This window comes from Zingiber officinale, chromosome 2B (assembly GCF_018446385.1).
Source record: "Zingiber officinale cultivar Zhangliang chromosome 2B, Zo_v1.1, whole genome shotgun sequence".
NCBI lineage: Eukaryota > Viridiplantae > Streptophyta > Magnoliopsida > Zingiberales > Zingiberaceae > Zingiber > Zingiber officinale.
In genome coordinates, this window is record NC_055989.1 from 116774377 (window position 1) to 116799990 (window position 25614).

Here is a 25614-nt window from a genome sequence, read left to right on the forward strand (position 1 = left end):
GTTTAGGTTTGACATCTAAACCTAGGATAGAATGACCCAAGTGGACGTGTGTAACTTCTTCACGTGATCGATATCGTCAAGTTTAGATCCATCCATCATCATATCCTCAAATGTTCCTCCAGGTGGTTAGAGACGGTTCAACTTCAGCATCCACTCTGAGGGTGGAATGATAAAAATAGAGGTATGCATCGCTCACTCCATCTTCGTCTCCTCGAAGGTCCTCTCTGGCAGTTGGAGATGATTTATTTGTAATATCTAATCTGGGGGTTGGATTATTATAGAAGAAGTTAGGGTCTTCTTCAACATAAATTTTAGAGGTATCAGAATAAATGGAAGTACCCAATCTTGGGGCCTCCAGCTATCCATCACTCTTATGGGGATCAGCTCATCACATTTGCTTTCTATCACTATCCCACATGTCTTCTGGTCAGGCTGACAATTTTGGGCACTGATATCGGGTGACTGCTCATCTTCCTCAATATCATCACACTCAATATTTGGAGCATCAATAGCTTCATCAAGAGGTATGCATGCAACATCACATTAATAACATCAACAACATATGCACACACAATTTTTTCATTAGAGTTTTGTATGCAACAATAATATCATCAAAGTCTGCAACATCAACAACTCCACCATCACAATACTAAAGAATAAAGGAGTCTTGTAGAGCTACAAAATCATGAATAATACAATCATCAGCTCTGCAATCCATCTCCTAAAGCACATCAATATTAATAGCAATATTCTTTGAGGGAAATTACTATACTCTTGTGTTTGTCACTGACTGATGGGTGATGTAAGTTAATCTAAATGTATATGTAAATTTTGACTTAATACCTGAGGCGTGCTGCTGGGACTGGAGAATATATGTCTCATGTTGTTGTGTTTGCAATGTTATTTGTTGTGCTTGCAATGTTATTTTTGCACAAGCTCTTTTAGTTCCTGTATTGACATATCTACTTGACTAGGAACAAGAGTTTGCTTGTTGAAGTCTTGGAATATTCCCTAGGGAGTTGGCTTGATATGTTGGAATGATTGTGGCTAGGTGGGCATCGAGTCATCATGAAATTCAAATTGACTCTAATACGTTGGATAAGATTAATCAATTTATTATTGTGCTTCCCCATAACTAAAATTTGATTAATCTCTCAAATTTGGGATATAGATACTAACAAATGGATCATACACACTTTTCGAGTTTTGAGATTCCAAGACATAATTAAATACTTTACTTGCATGTTGTCAGTCAGTATAGCAATGAACTCTATCTTGATAGATTAAGTTTGTTAATCATATTTACCTATTGAGGATTATTGTCATGCTTATCATTTATCATCTTTTTCTATGAATTTTTCTCATAACAATTATTACTCTAGAATTTATTTTGCTTCTTTTTTAGAATACATTATTGTATGCTTGTATGAATGTGATGAATGTCATCTTGTTCACTATTTAGATTTCTCCCTCTTGCTTAGTTGTCAGCTGAATAATTTCCTTAACACTTTCATTGTTCATTATATTTTCTTTGTCACATCTTCATTGTTTTACTCTTTGCCCTCCCTATACTGGGAGTTTGGTTGATTTCATGATGAATTACATTGTCCAAGACAATCATGTTTTAAGTCCTTCATATTTGTTCATTGATATGTTTACAGTAGTGGAAAAATAGAAAATAAACAAGTATATAGTAGTACAATGTCATGAGTAGCATTGAGTGTAAGCTCCACCTTCATGAATGTTTATTTGAGCGAGAGCATAACTACTTACCTGATGAGGCTCACTCATTCTTTGTTTATTCAAGTTGATTGAAATCAACATGCTTATTAACTTGTATGAGAATTGGACTCATGAATATTTTGATCCTTGAAATTTTGATGGTCCTAAATAATTAGCTTTAACTATTTTTGAAGTATTGATAAGAGACTAACTAGGAGATGAGTTTTTAGTTGCTTTCTATTTTATTTACTTGCCTGAGATTGGCAAGAATAAGTATAGGAAAATTTGATAACCAACATTTAATGGACTAGTTTTCGCTCATACTTGACACTTTATTCTTCTCATGTGTTTAAGATCGCATTCATATCATATTTTATGAGGACAAATCCTCTGGTCCGTAATTTGCGGACCAGGAGATGATCCACTATTGTAGACCCCTGATTTGGATGGACCCTACCAATTTAAAGATGAACTCTATCTAAATCAATAATCCTCGTACAGTGGATCATCCCCTGGTCCGCAATTTGCGGACCAGAAGATCCGGCCCCATATTTTATGTGCAAGAATTAATTTGGAGCTTTGTTTCAAATTCTCTATAATTACAGCATTATTTTTTAAAATGTGAACTTGATTTTATAGGGAATGAAGATGGGCTATGGACTCCAGTCGAACCAAACCAACTTTAGCTTGAAGCTAGCGTTAAGGGGAAGTCCAATTTGAAAGGAAGTTGGTTCAGGATTCATCATGTTCATACATTCAGATCTGGAGTCATCATGTTCATCCATTTAGATCTCGAGTGATCTGAGTCGTCCACAAAGGAACTCACACAACCCTAGATTTGGGAGAAAGTAATCGTGATCCCACATCCTTTTCACGCCCACAACTTCATCTTTCTTACCGGTGATCCCCAAACCTCATGCATCTCTTCCATTCAGATTTGGGAGAAAGTAAGTAGATTTTCTTATATTACACTTTAAAATAATTTCCATTTGAAAAGCATAACTTTCACGACCCTAAATAACTCTAAATCACAACCTATTATAATATTTAAACTCATCACACTCAAATGAACTCATCCCCAAGGAACGCATATTGCCAAGAGGGGGAAAGGTCTTGATTTGTTATTTGAATAGATTTGGTTAGCCAAACAATTTTAATTCAAAACAGTTTTAAAGGAGAATTTCTAGCATGGAAAAAAGGCACATGCTTACAAAATTTCAGACTAAGATGTCTATTTTCATACCAAAAGAAGGATTTAGAGATGACGATCCCCTTTGGAGAAGACCGCCAGGCACAACAGAGCCATGGAAATTTTATTACACCCTAGAAAACATATAAATGTTTTTTTTCTACTAGCCTTCATCAAAATCAACAATAAAAAAAATGAATCAGTTTTTCAGAAAAAAGGGCATGAAATATCATAAAACCAAATTAACATTTCTCTAACTTTTATAAAGAAATCCTCACAAAGTTTTGTTGTCGTACAAGTTGATAGGGGTAATAGATGTTCCGAAAACTAAGCCATTCAAACACAGGAAAATGGCTCGATCATATGTACTGGTGTATTCCCCACGCACACATTTACTTCAAATTGGAACAGCTATGCCCTTGTTTGTCATATCATCAAGAATGTCATTAAATGCTTGACATAAACCAGCAATCTGCAAACGAATAACAAGAGTGCAAAGCAAAAGTCACATGCTAATCTCATTCGACAATAATTGAAAATGAAATTGTTAACAGATAGTAATACAAGACACCAGCTTAACAGACATGTGCCAACTGCCCCGGCCGCATGTCAACATGCGGTGAAGGGGTAGGCAACCCCCGACCTATAATAGGACTACTGGTCCTAATTCTGAAAGGAGGCTAATCTGCCCCATTCTCTAACTCAACCATAGACCCAATTTCAACTCCACTTTCTGCCAAAGTCGTCTCCATTTCAGATTACTGGACTTAAATACAACACGGGCGAAGTTTTTCGGGGACCCCACATCTGTTGCAAACTCCATTTAGTTTAGGGGAATTGCATACACTTCTAACAATTCAACTAAGACTACAGATCAGTCAAACACTATTGTCTTCACTAACTAAACCTTGCATAAGGCCAGAGCTAGCGTGTAAGCAGGTCTCTCCATATCTGTAAATCATAACATAACAGATAGGTGTGCCAAATATGGAGCAATTAGGCATGGAAAGTCCTAGAGAAGATGGAGTTCTGAATCTCTTGAGTGAAGCATATTCTACCTGTAATTTTCTGTCTTAACAAGGGTATCCAACTCTACATCTCCTATGCTAAAGAAGAAATTGTTGAACAGCAAAAAACAGTGGAAAAGGAACCTGAAAGCTTATGAATTTGTAGTTAAAATTCACGGTATGAGTGATGGAAAAGAGTTGACAAACATGAGCTATAATCTTTCGGGTGTTCCATACAATCTTGAGGAGTCGTTCACAAACGGAATGCACATCTGATTTAGGTTAGATTGAGAATCTCGGAATGTTGACTAGGAAGTTTGAAGCTTATAACGTTGTTAGTAGCTGATAGCACGAAGCACCGATAGCATAATGACCATGCAACAATGGACCAATGAGCTATGTAAAAATTCATGAAAAGGTTCATAGAAATAAACAGACAAGTGGATGATTTTAACCATGTGATATTAATGGCAGCCTTCGAATTTTCCTTCTTTCATTATACAAATATCCATCAAAGGACTAAGTTTAGATGCTGGAAAGGGCAGGCTGATGTGTAATGGTGAACGACTTAATACAGGCCAAGGTTTCCAAATAAGGCTGAGGAAAATGGGAAAACAAAGAAAGGGCAACATGCCAGAGATTAGGAAGAAGGCCAACCCCATGGAGATTTTCGTGATAGTGAAAGGAAAAAAAATTACCTCAGTGATTCTAAAGAGGCTGCCTGTCAACAAGTTAAAGGTCATGGTAACCATCTACCATTTGATACTTTGAAGTTCCCAGCCTCCAAAGCGGGTAGGAGCGGTGAGGGTTGGCCCAATGGAGTCTAAGACCGTTTACAAGAATGCCTAGGATTTAAGCAAGGAGTCAATGTACCAAATCAAAGCGAAGAAAGGGTTTGAGGACACAGGGATGAAGAAACCTATAAGACTCTACCGATTGAAGTTCGCCGATCCCACTTCACCCTCAGTGTAAGGCCAGTAGAATCGGCTAAGGAACATGAGTTCTACAGAGGACAAGAAAAGAAATTGAAGTTAAAAACAAATTTGAAAGGGAAGAAGGTGCAGGAAAGTTTGAAATTATGTAATGAATTAAAAAATGTCTTTGCTTGGACAGTGAAGAACAAGAAAGCATCTCATAGGAGATAACACCGAACAAGGTACATTTGTAGGACAAAAGATCACCAGTCGAGAAAATATGCTTGGAAGAGGAAGGCTGCCATTCAGGAGGAGGTGTGAAGTATACCAAGTGTGAATTCTATTCTGGAACTTGACTTCCCAAGTATAACACAGCACAATGAAGGACCGCCCTTCCTGAAAGCTCTAATAACCATAGAATTTGAATGGAGCCATATGACCAAGTCGAGAAGAGAAGCTAGATAACAAGATATGGGAAAGTTCAGCAAAGAATTAACCAATGGGCCCTCGATGCTCCGCTGCATCTAGAGTTTTCTTAGTCATGTTTTGCAAAAGCTCAAATTCTCTCACCCTTGCTCCGAGGGTCATCATCCACTCTTTTCTACATGTCCAACTCAGAAAAATATTGAGGATGGGCGAAGAATAGCCCCAACAAGTTTGGCATAGGGCACTTTGGATAAGTGACAAAAGAGAACTTTTTACATCTCTTTAGTGAGTTCATGACAGACTTCATGACAAGGGAAGAAGTTGTAGAACCTTTTAAAAAACAAGCCTGGTGTGCGTCACGAAATAAACCTTTGGTAGGCAAGATGCAATTCTCAACCTTCACCAAGAAGATCAAGTTTGCCTCCGGGCATTAATGGCAAACCAGCCAACAGTTATCCTCCATATATATAAAAGTTGGATAAGCATAGAAGGAAAGGGAAACTAGGGCCCGACATCAAAATAAACCAAGATAAAGATGGAGCAACTGGTAGGTGGTTTGAAGGCTCAATTAATTTTCAAAGGCAAATGGAATAGGAAAAGTTTGGCACACCAAATTGGCGCTCCAACTTGAAGCTGAAGTAATAGTAGAAGATTTTGAGTGAGTTGCCACTCATTTCCAGAGATAAGTACAAACTTATTGTTCATATGGAGGTCGAGAGAGAAGAGGAGTAGGTGAAGCTTTCCTTGGGCAACGAATCATTAGAAACAGTTCGAGCAAGCTAAGATACAATGAAAGATACTTCAGCCGAGTTGTGATCCTTGAAGAAGACATTTCGGAAGAAGTGAAATAAAGATAGATGAGGAAAGTCACACAAGGACTAGGAAGAGAAAGTCTAAACCAAAGATATAGAAGCTGAAACAAGAAAATAAAAAAAAAAGGCACAAGAAGGTAAAATGTAAATTATTTTTACAACCGTCACTCTTTTATAGCCTTTGAAAACTTGCAAAAGAACAAAGGTCATGAGCCCAACCGTAGCCTCAAAAAGTGGAATCAAGGGATCAATTCACCAGTAATGACATATATCAAGAATTCAAATAGATTTTACATTATTTTCACAGATATGATGCGATGAGTATCAAATGTGTAAAATTAGGAATAAAAGGACACATAGAACCACTAGAGAGGATTGCACTTCGAATAGGGGCACCACTGCCACCAACTAGGGGAAAAACAACACCCACAAAGAAGTCATATGCTAAGTGTCTGTAGCACCAATGTCAACATCTTATTAGAGATGTCACTACTTAGGCATAGCCTGAGGCCGACCAATTATGGGTTTTACTCGTGCCAACATGGAAGGCCCCAAAGTCTAGTCTAATAGGAGCCAAGATGTAGTCTAGATTTTACATTTTAGGTGGACCGTACTTGGCATGGCCATGGCTTATCATGCATCCCTAGGCATAAAAATTGAAATTTCAAATCTTGAATCGTGTATTTAATTGAAACAATCTAGTTTTGATATCATGTTGAAATGTCAATGCATGGTGTTGATAGCAAATTGAAATAGAAGAAAGAAATAAAGAAAATGAAAAATAAGAAGACAGTTAATGCTCTGTTTACTCTGAGGTGGGAATTAAGAAAGGAAAGGATTATTTGCAAAAAAAAACTCCTTTCACGCGAAGGAAGAAGGAAATAAGAAGGAAGAGAAGATAATCTTAATAGAAAAGGACGAGGGAAAAGAGAGAGAGAAAAAAAAACTAACGAAAGAAAAAAAACAAAAAAGAAAACAGCAGCAACGCAAAGCCACCCTGGGCGAGGTGGCCGCACAATGTCGTTGCGCGAGCAGCCGCGCAGGGCCTCCTTGCGTGAGCAGCCGCGCAGGGCCTCCTTGCGCGAGCAGCCGCGCAAGGCCTCCTTGCGCGAGCAGCCGCGCAAGGCCTCCTTGCGCGATCAGTCACACAGGGCCTCCTTGCGTGAGAGGCAGTGCCCTGTGCGAGCGCAGCTGCACATGCCGCTGCGTGAGCGCGGCAGTGCATTGCCGCTGCACGAATACGGCCACACAATGCCACTACGCGAGCACGGCCACCTACATGAGGAGGCCACATAGTGCGGCTGTGCAAGGCAGCTGCATAGTGCTAGCGGTGACGAGGTGGACATGGAGCCAGTGGCTCGTGCGATTGAGGACGAAAGTGAAAGGACTTCGCTTCTACCCGATTTGAGCGGATAAAAGAAATGTTTAAAAATCGATCCGCGGACAGATTCGTAAATTCATCTGTCTATTATTTCACAAGTAAACAGTGGAAAGGATAAATAATTCATCCTTACGAAATAAACAGCGGAAAGTTTTCAGCACGGAAAACTTTCCTCAGTGTTTTGAATCCATCCTCCCAAGTAGATTGAGTATAAATCTTTGAAACTTCATTTCAAGGTGAGGCTTTGGTCCTCACTAGAATGAGAGAGACATGTCTATGATAGTGGTTGCGTCGAGCACCCTAGGTAAAGGAGAAAACAAATGCAAGGGAAAACTAAGCAAAGAGATCATGTGTGGGAGAGAAAAGTTGACATAGAACTATGTAGAGGGATCACAGAATGTAAAGAAAAGTCGATGTAAAGAACTATGTGGAAGAACTGCGCTACCTCTTGGGAGTGTCACAAAACGATCAAAAATCTCATCGTGGCATCATGGAGCTTTTGCCTTGCAAGAACTAGGTGGAGGAGGAGGCTGGTTGTCAGTGTATGCCCTATGAATCCCTTGAATAAGCCTTGCGTAAGGGCTCTCATGGTTGCTATTCAGAGAAGCCCGTTGAGGAAGTTGACACAAAGCTTCTTGTGATGAAAGGTGAGTTTTCAATTTGGAGTCTCTTACAAGGAAAGGTTTGAAGCTCCATCTATAAGAAGCTCATAATGTGATTGGAGCTTCTCGAGATGAAGCCAACTTGTGTACCAAAGTTTCAAGGCTTCTTGTGTGTCAATCAGCTAACAAAACCAGATGTTTCGCCCGTGTTGATTAGCACAAAACAATATTTAAAAGCCTAAGCACATATATAGACTGAGGCAAGGTTTAAGTAGTATTCCATAACCTCCAAAGTTTAAAGCATCTATCCATTCCCTCTAAAGCTTAAAGTATCTTTCAATGTAGAAGTTTCGATCCAGGCTAGAGTGATACTGTAAGGCCCCGACTTTAAAAAAAACAAGGGGGAGCATGACAATAGGTTCTTTATTTACTTAAAAAAGGGGGGAGGGGGGCTAATTTGTTAATAACCAACTAATGGACACATGGGCTCGGGCCAATTGGTGAGGACTAGACCTAACCCTCGAGTTTAGTTCTTATAAGAGAGGCGGTGAAGAGGGAAAAAAAAAGAAAAAGAAGAACAGAGGAAGGAGGGCTCTCGGCGGAAGAAAAGAAAGGGGGAGGGAGAAGTCTCGATGGGAGAAAAGAAAGGGGGAGGGAGAAGTCTCGATGGGAGAAAAGAAAGGAGGAGGCAGAGCTCTTGGCTTCAACCTTGGAAGGAAGAACAAGGCCAAAGAGACGCCCCACAGCTGCTCCTCGTCGTCACCTGCGCCAACAACAAGCCTCCGAGCAAGGCACCTCTTAAACCCTTTTCTTTCTACACCTTGAATCTATGCATGAAATAGGTTTTCCTCCTATACCTTTAAATATGTAAACGCGCCAGGTTTTCGACTTTTCTTTCTATGTCTTTGAACATGTATACGTAGGAGGTTTTCAAGGGGGATGGAGGGCTTCAAGTAGTAGGTTTTGGGAGATATTTGGATTATTTACAGCAGGTTTTTGAGGTGGATTTGAAGGCTAGGAGTAGCAGATTTATGGAGGGTTGTTCGAGACCGTGTGCAGCAGATTTCGAGGGGTGCTGGAGGGGGGTACATAGCAGATTTCTGGAAGGTTGTTCGAGGTCGTGTGCAGCAGATTTCGAGGGGTGCTTGAGGGAGGTACATAGCAGATTTCTGGAAGTTGTTTGAAATCGTGTGTAGCAGTTTTTAAGGGGTGCTTGAGAGTGGTATGTAGCAGATTTTTTTTGGAGGGTTGTTTGAGATCGTGGGCAGCCTCTTCGAGGGTAGTATGTAGCAGATTTTTTGATGGGTGTTGGGAAGAGTGAACAGCAGGTTTGACGAATAGTTGGTCACTTTTTGTCCGAGGAAGTTAGGTGCCGTGGCATTGCCATGAGTAATCGCAGCACAATAAAATAAATGAGTACGGTAAATGATTGTTTAGCTTCATGTAGTTTAATGATATGCATGTTTATTTAACTTTACGTAAATTAATGATATGTATGTTTATTAGACTTCTTTGTAGAATAATGATATGCTTGTTTAATGGGCTTTACGTAGATTAATGTTATAGATGTTTATTAGACTTTTGTAGATTAATGATAAGCATGTTTAATGGGCTTTACGTAGATTAATGTTATAGATGTTTATTAGACTTTTGTAGATTAATGATAAGCATGTTTATTGGGCTTTACGTAGATTAATGTTATACATGTTTATTAGACTTTTTGTAGATTAATGATGTGCATGTTTATTGAGTGTTGCAAAGTTTAAAGATATGTATGTTTATTAGACTTTACGTAGTCTAAAAGGATGTGCTAGAGTTATGATGCCTGATTACCTTAATGGAAAGGATATGTATATTGATAAATAATAATGAGAAGAATTAAAAGAAATTCTGTGAGGGCCAAGGCCCCAGAGGGACACCAATATCATATTTCCATATTTGGCCATGACCTAGTGACAAGAGTTGCTGACGCCCCGCCACCAAGTACCATGGTTAAACAGATTGATCAATCAAACAAAGGATAAAAGATGACTAATGTATCTCTACCTAAGAATGATATACGATAAATGCTAAGGGAAAATGCTCCATAATGTAATGATTAAACGATACTCAAAATAATGTTGTGTGATACTCATAGTTTAATGTTTTATGGAAAAATGCTTATATGCCTGCTTACTTGTATGCTTGACAACAAGTTCCAAGTAAAGGTAGATTTAATGATGCATACGACTAGTTAAGGAATTTTGCTGCTATGATTTGGAGGTGTTGAGTTAAACTCACTAGGTTTGGTTTGTTGCAGGTGTAGAAACGGACGACGTTGGAGGCTTGGACCCTTGACCAGACTTGGTTAGACAGTACACTCCCGAGGACCTTCCGATTCCGCATAAAGAATAAATAAACAACATTTATGATTTAGAGAGAATAAAATAGTTTTCAATTTAGATTCCCAGGATGTATGACAGGTTTATTAATTACAAACAGTTTTCTTATTTATTGGAATGTTATATGATGCGTGAAAAAAAAACTTAGGGTTGTTTTAGATACCATCTAGGACCCATGTTGTGTTGACATTGTATATATGCCTTAGCAAGCCAGTACAATAATTATAGAGTTAATTGAATTAAATTTGTCATACTATATTATACCAATACTCGATACATTTCAACATATGTAAAAGCATACCACAATGAATTTATATGAATTTTACTCATTGAATTTCACTTAGATTTTTTACTTATATAAACTAGTAAAAATTATTTTATTCAGTTTTACTAATAATGAGTGTCAAGATGAATTTATAACTTGCTTGTACAAATAAAACTACAAGAATTAGATAGTTGAATTAGAATTTGGAGGAAAAAAAGATATAAATGAAGTAACAAACCGTTTATGTATTTTTTTCATTGCACATGCCATAGCATGCAAACAACGTATTCTTCCAGAAACTCAGCTAATCTAGATAACAGTCTAGACAAACTATATCAGAGGAATCAAACTCTATTTCCTCCTTAAGCTACTGGCCGGTCAGTAGGACTCAATTTCTGTTGCAATCATAGCATAACATTAACAATCAAACTATCTAAAGATTACTGCAATCCACAGATCAGTGAATTCACAGATGCCAAGTGAGTGTGCGTTTAGAGTTTTTGATGACACTATACATAAAGTTTGAAGATTGATCTAGCAACCAACTATACTAATGATGTTACTGTGCCAAAAATATGAAGGTTCTGCAATTGAATTAGCAATTTGCAGCAAAGACTCACCTGTTGATCCCATTGTTGCAACTCCTCAGTATCATCCTCGAAATGTATGACAGCTTCAACCTGCAAGAGCATGGAATAACACTATTTTATAGCAACATTAGAAAATTTGGAAAGAAAAAATAGATGATAGTAAAAAAACCGCAACAAAAAAGCATGGAAACAAGACTACCTCCATTCTAATTTGCAATGCTACAAGTTGGTAGCTAATTCTTAATTGGCTTGCTATTTATGGTTTATGTATTTGACAAAAAAAACTGAAAAATATTTTCAGATCAGAGGAAAATGACATCAACTTGAAATATTTTGCCCTATCCTCCACAACTCTCCCACAAGAACAACTCTCCCCACTTGTTGGCTCCTCTATCAACTCCTGGTAACCCACCAAGACAGGACAGATGGATTCATTGTCCCCATCACCTGCTAAGATGGATGCCAGTCATTGCTCCATGAGACTATTGTCTTCCGTTCACTGTCGCTCAACAGGAGTTGTTGGCTACATGTGATCTATGGTTGCACTGATCGTTTGTGTCACCTTCCATCATGATCTCACCCGTCATGATGAGCCAAGAACAAACTCTTGTTGCCCACCAAACCCATCACCTGCTATCGCCAAACCCATCACCTGCTATCGCCCATTGAGACCATCACCCATCACTCACCATCTCCTGATAGAAGTTGTTGGTCATGCCAAAATCAAGTTGAGGCAGAAAGGATGAGGAATGGAAAATATTTTCTTTGTATCATGCCAAATATAGAAAAATAATAATTATAAAAAAAATCTTTGAGAAATGTTGTATGCAGACAATATTTTATGCAAAACAAAGGTACTTTTAGTCTGGCTAAATCAGTGTGCCAAAGTCAAAATTACATATCCGTTCAAAGGAAAATCCAACACACAATGGTTATAGTTATTCTTCTTGGGCTATTCTGCTCTCTGCATCATGTCAAGCTAACAAACCTCTTTGCTACTCCTATTTGCGTTTAATTCAGGGCAAGGTCATGGAGAAGGATTTTTATCTTATCCTCAGATTAAACGATAAAAGAGTCACTTACTTGGTCGATTGATCCCTTCATTCTATCCTCATAGATCATCCTTGCTGCAATCTTTTCAGCCTATCAAAAATAGCAAAATATGATAATGAATAGCCAAAACTACTCATATAGTGTTGCAAACAGGCATTTCCAAATATGCAAGAATGAAGAGGCCAGCAGAATAGAAGGAAAGACAAGATTATTCCAAATATAGAATCTGAGAAGGCAAACAAAAGATTATTCCAAACTAGAACCTCAAGTGGATTGCAAAGGAAATCATACAAATCAAAGAACAGAACAATAAAATGAAAATCAAACATCATATAAAGATATAACTTTACCTGACAAATAAGGAATGGTGTGGGGTTGTGCATGAAAGTAATAAAGAATTCCAACCTCCACTTAGTTCAAACATAAGCCTTTGCCAAAAATATATATTAATCCCCCTAAATCCCATCAGATCCTGTAGGTGCAGCAGAGGCCGGCAAGAGGGGGATGAATTGCCTGAAAATATAAAATATACCCTCCTCGGAATTTTCAACTCAAAAATAAAAGCAACTATAATAAGAATAAACAGAAATAAACCAGAGACTCGGGAGTTAACCTAGTTACAACCAAGAAGGTTGTTAATCCAGGACGATGAAAAGCGCGCACTAAGAAAGTCTCCTTTGCTGTAGGCGGAGAAGCCTTTTTACCCTTAGAAAGCTCACTAGCTGCTAGAAATTGCTTACAGAGTTGATTTTATAATTGATTGCTAATTCCTAGTTCCAGGGGCCTTTAAATAGCCTCTGTAAATTCTATCTCGGAGGTCCAAGGCGCCTCCATTGAGTGGGTGGATAAAACTTTATTCACAGCGCAAACGGTTAGTTCTTATTCACAGCACTAAGAAAGTCTTGAGCAGTGTTTCCAGCACACTTGCTTCTTTGCTTCAGCTTCCGAAGTTTTGTTCTTTCGGGTGATTGCGGCCAACCGGAATAGGGCTCACCCGAACCCAATTCCCGGCCTTCTCCTCGAGCAGCCTTCCTCCCCGGCTTAACGTCCCTCGAACGCCGCGCACGTTCTTCTCGCCCACCGGTGTACTCTTCCGCAGCTCTCTCGTCCTTCAGACACACCGAACCCGTCGGCTCCCTTCCCGTGTCATCCTTCTCGCTAGCTGCGTCTTCCGCTCGACTTCCTGCGCTCCTAAGCTCCTGCACACTCAGACACAGGAATCAAACACAACACAGGACCTAACCAACTTAGTTGATAACATCAAAACAACTACGGGGTCCAACAATCTGTCTTAAATTAAATATTTTTTTTGGGCTTTCAGCGAGAAAATTAAACGTAAAATTTCTTTATAAAGTTTTGCCTAAGGAAGTGGTTGTTGCTCCAATAACCAAGAAGGCCTAGTGCCTCGCCACGACCTGGAAGCTGAAATATTGAAATAATATGTTTAATTAACTTTCTGAAAAAGTATTAAAACTAGAATTAAATAATGCTTTGAAAGTTTTTCAAACATTTTCTTGGAAAATTCTAAAAATCCATTTTTATTAGAATTTTTTTAAAATTCTAAAAATACAGTTTACTTAGAATTTTTTTTCAAAATTCTAAAAATTCATGTTACTTAGAAATTTTTTTGGGAAATTCAAAAACTCATCTTTACTTACCCCGTTTTTGCGTGATCAAAGGGGGGAGAGAAAGGTACAAGTTTAGGGGGAGAGATTTTTTTTTTTACTATTTGATTGTTTTCAATTGTTTTCAAAACTCTAAGTTTTAAAAATGTTTTTGAAAAATTCTGTTTTAACTCGTAATTAAATAGTTGCAATTTTACTTATTGCAAATTTATGCTTAACATGTTAGTTTAGTAATTTTTCTTAAAATTACTTTTTTGTCTATTTTCACCCTAACTTGAACTTGGGTTGATGCACATCAAAAAGGGGGAGATTGTTGAACCCCGTGGTTGTTTTGATGTGATCAACCAAGTTGGTTAGGTCTTGCTTTGTGTTTGATCCCTGTGTCTGAGTGTGCAGGAGCTTAGGAGCGCAGGAAGTCGGGCGGAAGACGCAGCTAGCGAGAAGGACGGCAAGGGAAGTGAGCCGACGGGCTCGGTGCGTCCGAAGGACGAGAGAGCTGCGGAAGAGTACACCAGTGGGCGAGAAGAACGTGCGCGACGTTCGAGGGACGTTAAGCCAAGACGGAAGACTGTTCGAGGAGAAGGCCGAAAACTGGCTTCGGATTAGCTGGAATCACCCAAAAGAACGGAACTTCGGAAGTTGAAGCAAGAAGAAAACGAGCTGGAAAGTCAGCTCAAGGCGCCTTCATCATGGCTTGAAGGCGCCTTCAGCTTGAAAGCGCCTTCAAGGCTTGATGAAGGCGCCTTCATCTGGTCAAAACTGACCGTTTGCGCTGCGGATAAAGTTTTATCCACCCACTCAATGGAGGCGCCTTGGACCTCAGTTGGAGGCGCCTTGGACCTCTGAGATAGAATTTCCAGAGGCTATTTAAAGGCCCTTGGAACTAGGAATTAGCTATCAATTCAATCATCAACTCTGTATTCATTCCTAACAACTAGTGAGCGCTCTAAGTGTGTAAAAAAAGCTTCTCCGCCTATAGTGAAGGAGACTCTGCTAATGCGATTTCCGACCGTCTTGGATTAACAACCCCCTGGGTTGTAACCAAGTTAAAATTCTGTCTCTCTTCTATTTTCTGCCTTTTATTTTTTATTGTTGCTATCTGTTTGAGTTGAAAGACGAGGAGGGTATACTTTAATTTTTTTCAGGCAATTCACCCCCCTCTTGCCGGCCTCCGCTGCAACTACAGATCCTAGCACTGGTGTTAGCTTCATTTATTAAGCAAACAGCGTTTATGGCAATGGACTCCAGAAACAAATTCATCCCTCTTCTATGTAAGAATAAAAATAGAATAGTTCTTAGATAGCTACCAACTTCAAGAAAATAAAAATGGTAAAGCATTAAGAATATGGACATCGATAGCTATACGCAAGTAGACCATCGTATATCAATTTCTCGAGTGAATGAGAAATTAATGTCATCAATTATTCGAATAATGAAAGGTTGATCCATTATGATCGAACGAAAGTATTGGCTCGCATATGATCTAGGTTCGTGGACACGAATACACGACCACTAACTCGAGAATGCGTGAATATCAATTCGCATGGAATCATTTAAGGGGTGATGAGAAATTATCAAAATTAATTTTGCTGCAAAATAAATTAATAAATCAATTAATCATTGAGAATTAATTAATTAAATGAGATAAATTAGCTAGTTAATTAAAAAATTAATCAATTAAGGTGTGGCAAAAATTAAGTATCAGTTAATTATTTAATAAATTAAGTAATCAATTAATTATGGGATCCAAAGGTGACATTGCTCATCCCAAGAGGCCAGTATCGTCAATCTCACGACAAGATACATGTAGGTAAATCAGAGAGGGGCATTTTGCACTAGCACAGCGGCCCTTAATCAACTAATTATTGTAGCAAAAAAATATATATAATTACGCTCACCTCAAGCGCCCCTCATAGCCCATTCCCAGGTTATGTGAAGGGAGATAAATCACGTGGTCAGATTATAGCGGACCGCCAAGTGGCTAGGAGGTGGGAGGAGTTTTTTCCCGAGGGCATGTGCCCATCGAGAATTGATCTCTGTCACATTGAAACAAATTTTTACTCTCTAGTCAACTGGGCACCCCATAAGGACTATTATTGTTGCATATGATGGCGGCTACAGAAATTAAAAGAATTAATTGATTTAATTAATTCAATTAATGGCTCACCCCTTAATATATCCTTCAACCCTTTAAATAGTCCTTTCTCCTTTTCACAATAAGCAGCACAAGTTGAGTTTTCTTCTCTCCCTCGCCTCTCTAAAAGAGTTTCAAGGTTTCAAAGGTTCACTAGGATTCAAAATTTGATCTTCCTATTTCGATGTCGTAAGTCGGCATAGCTTGAAAGGCGATTGCTAATAAATCGTAAGTACTTGGATTGGACAATATCGTCTTAAGGAAAGAAGTCTTGCCTTCGCCTTGACCTTAAATATCTTATCCGAAGGGATAAGCTCACCCGAAAGGGCATGTCTACATCCAAGAAGATATTTGACGATCGACGATATTAAGTCGATGACCAACAAGACCAAGTCGGTGAAGACGATACAAAGAAGAGTATGTCGAGAATATACAGGGAACTAGATCCGCATTGTCGTATTGAGTTCCACTGATTTGGGTCGTCGACTTATCAACAAGCCGACTGACCAAACCAGAGCTATCTCAACTATTTTTGAGGCCCTAGGCATAAAAAAATAGTTTTTATATAAATATTATTAGTAAAATTTAAAAGGATGATTTTGTATGTTGCAAAAGATTATTTTCGCAATTGAAAGTCGTGATCAATTAGGTCACGCAACAACAATTTTATCTTATGTCAAAGCTCATTTATTAGTAAAATTTAAAAAAATAAAAATTCTTTTAGATAATTTTCAAACATAATTTGTTAAAAAAATAATATTTATTTAATGAATATTTTTTATTAAATAAATAAAGTTAAATTTCGCTAATAAAATATTTAAAATATTAACTAATTTGGCAACGAGTAATAAATTATTGTAATACTATTAGTATATATTTTAATTGCTATTTTATTTTTTTATTGGTCAATTTTAACTCCAATAAATTGAAGTATTGACATAACGATAAAATTATTATTGTGTGGCCTAGAGATAACACATTTAAGTAACATATACAGTCTTTTGTAAAGAAGGATAAATTGCGTACAATAAATTCTTTCTCGAGATCCTGCATTGGCGAAAGCTTCTTGTACCAAGCTACCTTTTTATCAATTTTAAATTCGATAAATTATCAATTAAATTTATTAGCCAAAAAGATTTAGCTAGTAAACATCTACACATAAAAAAAGTGAGTATACTAACTTGTGGATGAGCAAGGGCATAATAATAATAATATCAAAATGATAATGAAATAAAACAAAGAAAGAGAAAACAAAATAAAATTTAGAGAGAAATAATAATGTAATATTAAATATATTTTTTATTTTAAAAAATAGTTTTATAAAAAAATATCAATTCCTAATAAGTATAATCAATAAATATTTTTAATTTATTAATCAAAATTAATTTGGGTCCATAAATTAAATATTTATCAATAAAAAATTAAAAATTATGATCAAATTTTAATAAAAAATTACCAATCAAATCTAACTTTAATAGTAAAAAATTAAAATTATAAACCAAATCTATCTTTGACAAGTAAAAAAATTAAAAACATCAAATTTAACTTTAATATATAAAAAATTAAAAATTATTGGTCAAATCTAAAAAATTAAAAATGATTACCAAATTTAATTTGACTAATAAAAAATTAAAATTACTGATTTAAATAAATCTCAACTAAAATTTATTTTAGCTTATAATTTTAAATATTAATCATTCAAACTCATATATTTCTAAAATAACAATTATATTTTATTTAATATATATATATATATACACAAATTTTGATGGCCCCAATATAAAAGGGGCCCTAGGCATAGGCCATAGTGGCCTATGCCTTGAGCTGGCCTTGGACCAGACCTTGGATCAACATCAACAATTTCTGACAACATTACTAAGCATGGAACCACATTGCACTGCAATTGAGCATTAGGATCAAGGTAGTGAGTGCTCTGCAATATAATAGAAACACAAGTAACTATAGAGTTCTCAGTAGCAGCAAATATTCAACAGATTGTTTCATATTAACAGAAGAGCCAAGAAATAATCTGAGCATGGAGAATATAATGCCAATATTTTTTCTAAGACTGTCAAAGGGAATGAAGTAGTGAAAGAAATAAAGAAAGATAATGCAAAAGAAAAAAAAAATCTCTGATTTTTTTGCTTGGGTGGAAGAGCAAAATGAAACATTCGTTAGAAAGCAAATAAAACATAATTCATGAAACCCATTAAACACTCTTTTAGGCAGTGTTAGGATGAAAATTATTGCAATCTAGATGTATGATAGCTGCTTCGACAAACTCAAACCCCAGTCGAGGAAAGTTAGCTAGATGGGATCAACTCGGGACAAATAGGGCGGGTTGAGTGGAATGATAGGTTCAATTTGATCAAACTACTTAAAATGGGGGTGGAGTCATGTTAGGTTTGGCCAAGCGATCTTTAGCACTAAGTGGATTGAAGTGGAGGGTGAGCTAGATAAAAGTGGAGTAGCATGTCCAAGGTGATGAGAAGTTTGTCGCCAAGAGCTTTCTGAAAAATTGTAGCAGGTATTTCGATACATTCCCTATAGTCTCCTTCTCATGTGGTTATGACCTCCTTTTTATAAGTTTCAAAGTGAGTATTGAAGATTCACTGCATGGCCAAATGGTCCAAGTAGCTCCAACTTGTACTTGTAACGAATTTCAGCTGTTAATTGAGAACTGCCTAGACACATGTCAGCTTCTTATTGACTAGGTTAAATATGCCCACATTGAATCACGTTCAAAAGAAATTGTTACTCTTGTATACAAAAGCTTTCACCCAGACTTTCTAATATTCAACTATCACCTGACTCTTTAATTGAACTCTCACCTCCCACATGTTTGCTACTTCAATAATCCTTTCTCACTATTTTCCACAAATCAGTTCAATTTTTCGACATGATCCTGCACAAATTTTGCATGCACTGAGCAACAGTGTACATGTCTCAATTTTCTTATGAACTACATTAACTAAATGGACCTACCTTCACAAGCCAACTGAATCCCAAATTCATCTGATTTGCATCTATTGTTCAGATGAAACAACTAGAACCTTTTAAGACTGTATGCCTGCACCTGACCCAAGATAAAATAAGGATGATCGGGAAAAGGTTGATTCGAAGTCAGGCAAAACTTGAGAGAATTAAGATCATGTGTCACATAGCAAATTCCTACCATTTGCACACAACTTCTCCAACAAAAAGGAACCTACATTCCTCCACCAAGTTGCAAAATCATTTTCCAAATGGTCCTTGATGTTGGAATTCAATTTCCACTTACATTTATTCATCATCCAACTATTAAATAGTCAGAATTTGACTATTAGACAATTCTTTCCAAAATTTTAGTATCATCTCATAGTTCTAGCAAGATCAACTCGATAGATACAGAAGTTTTTGACCCAATACCAAAATTGAACCATCGAACAATTCAAGAACTTGGGATGAAGTTGATGAAGCAAAGAAGAAAATATCCTCACCCAGAGAAAAAACTCTCCATTTCTCACAGTCATTAAATTGAAAATGTTATTATTCAAAGATGATTTGAATAAAGACTCTAGACTTTTTTTTTAGATTAATCAACAACAAATATCAAAATAAATATTCTAAATAAAAAAATATATTAATCTTAATAGGGATTATAATTATCCCTATTTAATACCAAAATAGAAAATGTTAATTGCCATATGATAAAAATTAAATTTGCAGATGCGTAATCTTAAATATTTTCTAATTTATTTTCATTTATTATGGATGTGTCAATCTTGAATATTTTTAGTTGGAGACATCAAACCACGGTCGCGCATTGCATCATTATCAAAAAAATCATCAATGGCGGCTGAAAAAGAGGCAAACTCATTGACACTTCTTCGTTCTGATGAATTGGAGTAATATCTTTCAACATTTTTTCCTTTCCCTTGATACTTCGATGTCCCTATGGGGAAGAAGACAATTGGGAGATTCTGGGAGCCACTCATTCCTATAATACCTATATAAAAAGATTGATAGTTAAACATGAACTAATATTTTTAATTTTCTAAAACATAGAAAGTTAAAAATTTTGAGTTTTACCTCAGATTCAAAGAATGCACCAAACAATGGAGGCATGTTGCTTTTATTCGAACGCTCCACCAAAACATCATGAACAACCTCATAAAACTTTGAATCTCCAATGTGAGGCACCTTCGAGATAGCAACCCTCATCTTCTCTATCATTTCATCCCACCACTCGTACTCATAGACTAAATTAAGACAGGATTGATCAGTGTTTGCTTTCCTTAGTATCTCATAAATCGAACTTGTGAAAAAAAGTATATAATCAATTTTTTTCAAGAATTGGTCATCCAATATTTTGTACTTAACTTCTCTAGCCTTCACCACATCATCCTCCTTGTACATATCCAATCTTTCACTAATCACCACGGTTTCAAGACATTTTTTATCCAATCAGTATTCTTATAATTTCCGTTCTTATCCAATCTAGGATGTGAAAACTTTTACATATTTAACACAACACCCAAGTTTTCCTGAAGATGTAGCGTCCTTGCCGAGACATTACAATCAAATCCTACAACACATTCCTTCTGGAGAAGGACCTAGCATTATCGCAATACTTTTATGGATCTATATATAGCATTTGTCTATATTTTACGTTAATTGACAACTTAACACAACTCTTTTTTATCCAGGTTTAAGACCACATCATAACACAAAAGGGAAAAAAACAAGAGAATATGATATAAAAAAGTGAGGAAGATAAGAAATAAAATATTCAAGAAAACAAGCCTTGGAAAAATTAGCCATGATAGATTGCAAGCACTAACAAGATAAGTTCATAAATCATCAAATATCAACATGGGGAAAACATTCATATAAAGCATAAACAAAGAAAAGATTTTTATAAAATGGAACGAGTTATAACAGCCAAAAAAATCAAACATCATGAGAACTGAAATTATTGAATCTATGGAGAGCACACCTTTTGTGGGGGAATTCCTAATAAAGCTCCTAATTCCTCAAAGCTGTTCATGGAAGAAAAAAAGATTGAAAAATAAACAATGTGATTAAGGAACTATATCTCCTACTCAAACCTTATATTTGTGTATAATTTGCTGGCACTCAGGAGATTGTGCTCAATCATTGCACGATCCAACACTGTAAAGTTATCTGGTAAAAGAGCTTTCTGGTTTACAAAAAGGATAACATCATCATATTAAGAAAATAGATGAGAAATATGAAAGGATCAATTGAGCAAAATATGATTACCTGATGTGCTTTCAGCTCCTTTGCAAATGCATCAATTTCTGGTTTCCTCAAAATTCTCTCAAGATTCACCTAAATGTTATTATAATGATTAAATAATCCAAATGCTGGAAAAGGCCTAGAAAACATAGTGAAATTCAGGAAAAAAAATAGACAAGCTACCTTCTGCAGAATAGGATAAACTTTCAGTTTTGAGCACCTCTCATCCTAATAAAGAAATAGAGAAATTAGTTTTCAACAATACCAATACTTTGATCTGCAAGAGGGCACGTTTGCTTTAAGGCTTCTACTCAACTTGTAGATTATGTTGTTAATGTGAAAGATGAGGATCTTTTCATTGCAAAACTTTCTTTTTTCTAGAATTCTGCTATAACTTGATGGAGTGTATTGTTAAAAATAATCAGATCAGAGATCGACTTGGTCAAGTACGTAGTTCACTGGTCAAAGCAGTGGGTCAATTGTTCTGACCACACATTAATCCCAGAACTGACCTGGTTGAGCTCATTAATTGAATCAACTGGCGCAATCAATAGATGTATATTTATAGTTTTACATATTTATTCTTGCCACCAAGCTGTGATAGGTGCTATGAAATATTTTCCTTAAAATATTAATAATAGAAGCCAGGAATGAAATGTCGTTCCGTGCCGCTCGGCACGAACGGTTTTTACCGTTCCACCGGACAGCCGAAACCGGCATAGGAGGCGTCCCCGTCTTGACGGCACCGGAGGAGACGCGGGACACCTCCGGCGGTGCCGGAATCGTCCTGCGACGCCTTTGGCACCGAAGGCATCGCGCGACACCCTCTGAGGCACCGAAGGCATCGCCGAAAGCGCCCGACGACCTTGCCGGCGCCGCTGGATGCCCCCCGCGAGGATCGCGGACGATGATCGCGAACGATCTCACGTCCGCGGTTTTTTCTTTTTCAATAATTAATTATTTTATTTTATTAATTTAAACAATTCCTAAGGATGTGTGATATTTCGAAAAGACTTTTATAAATCCTAATTAAATCATTCTAATAAAATATATAAAAAATATATTTAAAATTAAAATAAATTTTATTAATTAATATTCTGAAAAAAATAATATTTTAAATTTTATTTAAAAATTTTAAAAATATATAATAATTCTTATTTATATTCTAATATATGTTTTATTATTTTGTATTAATTTAAATTTCATTTAAATTTTTAAAAAATTCTAAAAAATTTTAAAAAATTTTTAAAAAATTCTAAAAAGTTCTAAAAAAAATTTTAAAAATTCTAATAAATTATATTTATATTCTAATTTTTTTTATTATTTTAATTTTTTTACTTGATATTTTTTAACTATTTAAAATATATATTATTTAATTAATAATTAATTAAATGAATAAATAGTTAATTTATATCATTATTATTATATATAAAGTAATATCTTATATTAATTTATATACTTATTATTATAGATAGATTCATTTTAATTTGAATTGTTGATATATCAATTCTATTTAAATAAAATTATTTTTAATTATTTTTCTAACAATATTAAATTATTCAATAATTGAGAACTTATAATAAATCAATATACAACTTATTTTTATATACACCATAAATATATTTATCTTATAATTATTATATATATAAATAAAAAAAATACTGAAATTGTATCGGCACGGCATGATACGATACTGACACCGTATCGTTCCGGTCTGAGACCGAAACCTTCGCACGGATCGAAATTTTAAATCTTGATAGAAGCTATTAAACTAGGATACAAGTGCTACAAAATATTAGTAATATATATATATATATATATATATATATAGGTGCTAGCAAATAGCAATCTATATTTTAGGTAACGTTTAAAATTTCGAGTTGTATCAGAGTTTCAATTTATGGCCGGAAAGATACGGTTTTGATATTGTATTGTGTCGTGCCAATACGATTTCGTGCTTTTTTTTTAATATCAAATATATTAATTAAAAAATATTTTTCTTAGTATTGAATTGTTATAAATGTTTTTCTAATGAAGAGGAGTCTTCGCGCAACGGTAAAGTTATTGCTTTGTGACCAAAAAGTCACGGGTTCGAATCCTGGAAACAGCCTCTTGCAAAAAACAGAGTAAGGCTGCATACAATGGATCTTTCCCTAGGACTCCACACAGTGAGAGCTTCATGCACTGGACTGTCCTTTTTAAATGTTTTTCTAATAATTAGTCTCCACTGTCATCTTGAAAGATTCTTTATCCTTAATCCATGTAACAATTCTTTGTCTTCGTAGTTTAGTTTGTAAATGGATGAAGGAGAAAAAGACACAAACAAAAGATAGAGAAATTACCAAAGAAAAAGAAATCAATTATCAAAAAATATAAGAAAAAGAAAAAGAAAAAGAAATAATTGTCTTAAATCTTAAATCTTAAATCCTAAAATGATAAAATAAAAGAAAAAAACCTAAACTTAGAAAGAAAATAAAAAAAATAAAAAAAACGCAGCTTGTGATGACCTCGCGAAGGCCTCCGCGAGGTCGCTGCCACCTCGCGACTCTGCCAGTGCCAAAAGGATATAGTATCGATCCTGTGCTAGAATATGGTATAAATAGAGCTGTCAATTTGGGTTAGAATCGTCGTCCCGCCCCGCCAAACAATTTAAGCATGTTGGGTTGAAATTTTATCAACCCATCATCTGGCGGGCCTAAACAAGCCAACCCGCATGGGTTGCAAGTCCAAGCAGGCCTGGGTTGGCCTACAAGTTTAGAAGGAAAAAAAAATCTAAAGTTTAAAACTAAAGTGGAAAACTCAATGGGCTTGTGAGCTTGCTCGCCAAATCTACGATCCAAACTTAAAAATTCCAACATTCTCTATATTTTTTTTGGGTGTGCTTGTGGGCTGACCCGCCTAACTCGCAACCCACCTTGGGTTGGGTTGGGAATTTCCTAGCCAACCGATGGGTCGGCCCACCAGACGATGAGGTTTTGGAGGGCTAACCAATCTGACAACTCAAGTAAAAACCGTCCATTTCAGGTGACACAAGTCGGCACCCAAATCCTTGATTATAGATGCTACCAATCTATGAAACAAGTTCTACGAATCTATATTATAGATGCTACAAAATAAAAGTAGGAAATAAGGAAATTCATTGACAGCCAAAGTGGCACCAAACAATAGTGTAGATATAGCAAAACATCCAAAGTACGCAAACAAGTAGGGAATCAACAAAATACATATTGACAAATCAACAAAGTAAAATGATCCATCTCAACACCATCCGCTTCCATAGTAGATACTAGATACAATGATCCATAATTGAAGACAACATCTCAAAAGCTCCCATCAATGCTGAAAACACAAAATTAAGAAACAAAAATCTTTTTCAGTGTAACTGAAAATATTATTGGAAAATAAACAAAGGTTTTGTACCAAGCTCCGTGCCTAGTCTAGAATCATCAACAAAATCAAATCATAAAGCCTTGTACCAAGCTGCCAACTAAGTCTAAGAGCAAAACAAAAGTTCAATCATCTTACAGCTCTGTGCCAAGTCTAAGAGCAGAAACAAATTTCATATATCATCACAGATAAGTAAATACAGATTCTAGTTCTTGAGTCAAAAATTCATTATCAATGAAAGAGGAGCAAACAAAAATTAACCTCAAGGGTAGACCATGTGTCCCAAAGTCATCGTTCTAGGAGCTCAATAAGCAAACAATCCTCTCAATTCATTCATGTCAATGCATATTAAAATTTCACAATATTGCATTTATATTCTTCATAACAAAATGTCAGTGTTAACTATATCAATTTTCATGTCCTACAATACATTAAAGAGCTTATACACAACTAGCATTAAAGAGCTACCTCAACAATATAAGCTGTAAAATAAACTTGCCATTTTGATGCTAGAAAAATAAATATTGAGTGTTAGTCATTTTGTAGCAACAAAATGGCAAGTTTATTATGCAGCTTCAATTGTTGAGTGGTCATTTGGAGTTGGTAATTGACATTGACATCAACAATTCCCATCATAACATTCCTAAAATTTAATTCTGTAGCTTCAAAATGGAAAGTTGGTGTTTTAGCTTATCTTGTCGAGGAGTCATTTAGCGTTAGCACTTGGCATTGACATCAATGGACGGAACTTTCAGAATGTTAGTGATTGTCTTAAATAGGATGTCATGTAGGGGTCTTGGTTGTTATTATATAATTGTTGACTATAATAAATAGTATGAAATACAAATTGATATAGTGTTGACTGGAATATTTGTTATGAAATAT

At 36.0% G+C, this 25614-nt stretch overlaps 1 protein-coding gene across 3 annotated transcripts in view; it reads right to left on the reverse strand.

Moving 5' to 3' along the window:
* Window positions 1-3114: 3114 nt before the first annotated feature.
* The window catches only part of LOC122046891 (COP9 signalosome complex subunit 4-like), a 44149-nt gene continuing 21649 nt past the window's right edge, over window positions 3115-25614 (reverse strand). The window contains exons 8-14 of one of the 3 annotated variants that reach the window (XM_042607833.1): window positions 21526-21570; window positions 21367-21435; window positions 21192-21283; window positions 21080-21122; window positions 12373-12432; window positions 11320-11379; window positions 3115-3383 (exon numbers count right to left, since the gene is read on the reverse strand). In XM_042607833.1, coding sequence (XP_042463767.1) covers window positions 3309-3383; window positions 11320-11379; window positions 12373-12432; window positions 21080-21122; window positions 21192-21283; window positions 21367-21435; window positions 21526-21570 — 444 coding nt within the window. In that variant the 3' untranslated portion in view covers window positions 3115-3308. Of the gene's footprint in view, window positions 3384-11319; window positions 11380-12372; window positions 12433-17805; window positions 18035-18062; window positions 20090-20172; window positions 20343-21079; window positions 21123-21191; window positions 21284-21366; window positions 21436-21525; window positions 21571-25614 lie in introns of those variants that run through there. The other 2 variants (XR_006130417.1, XM_042607832.1) reach the window with 2 other exon arrangements.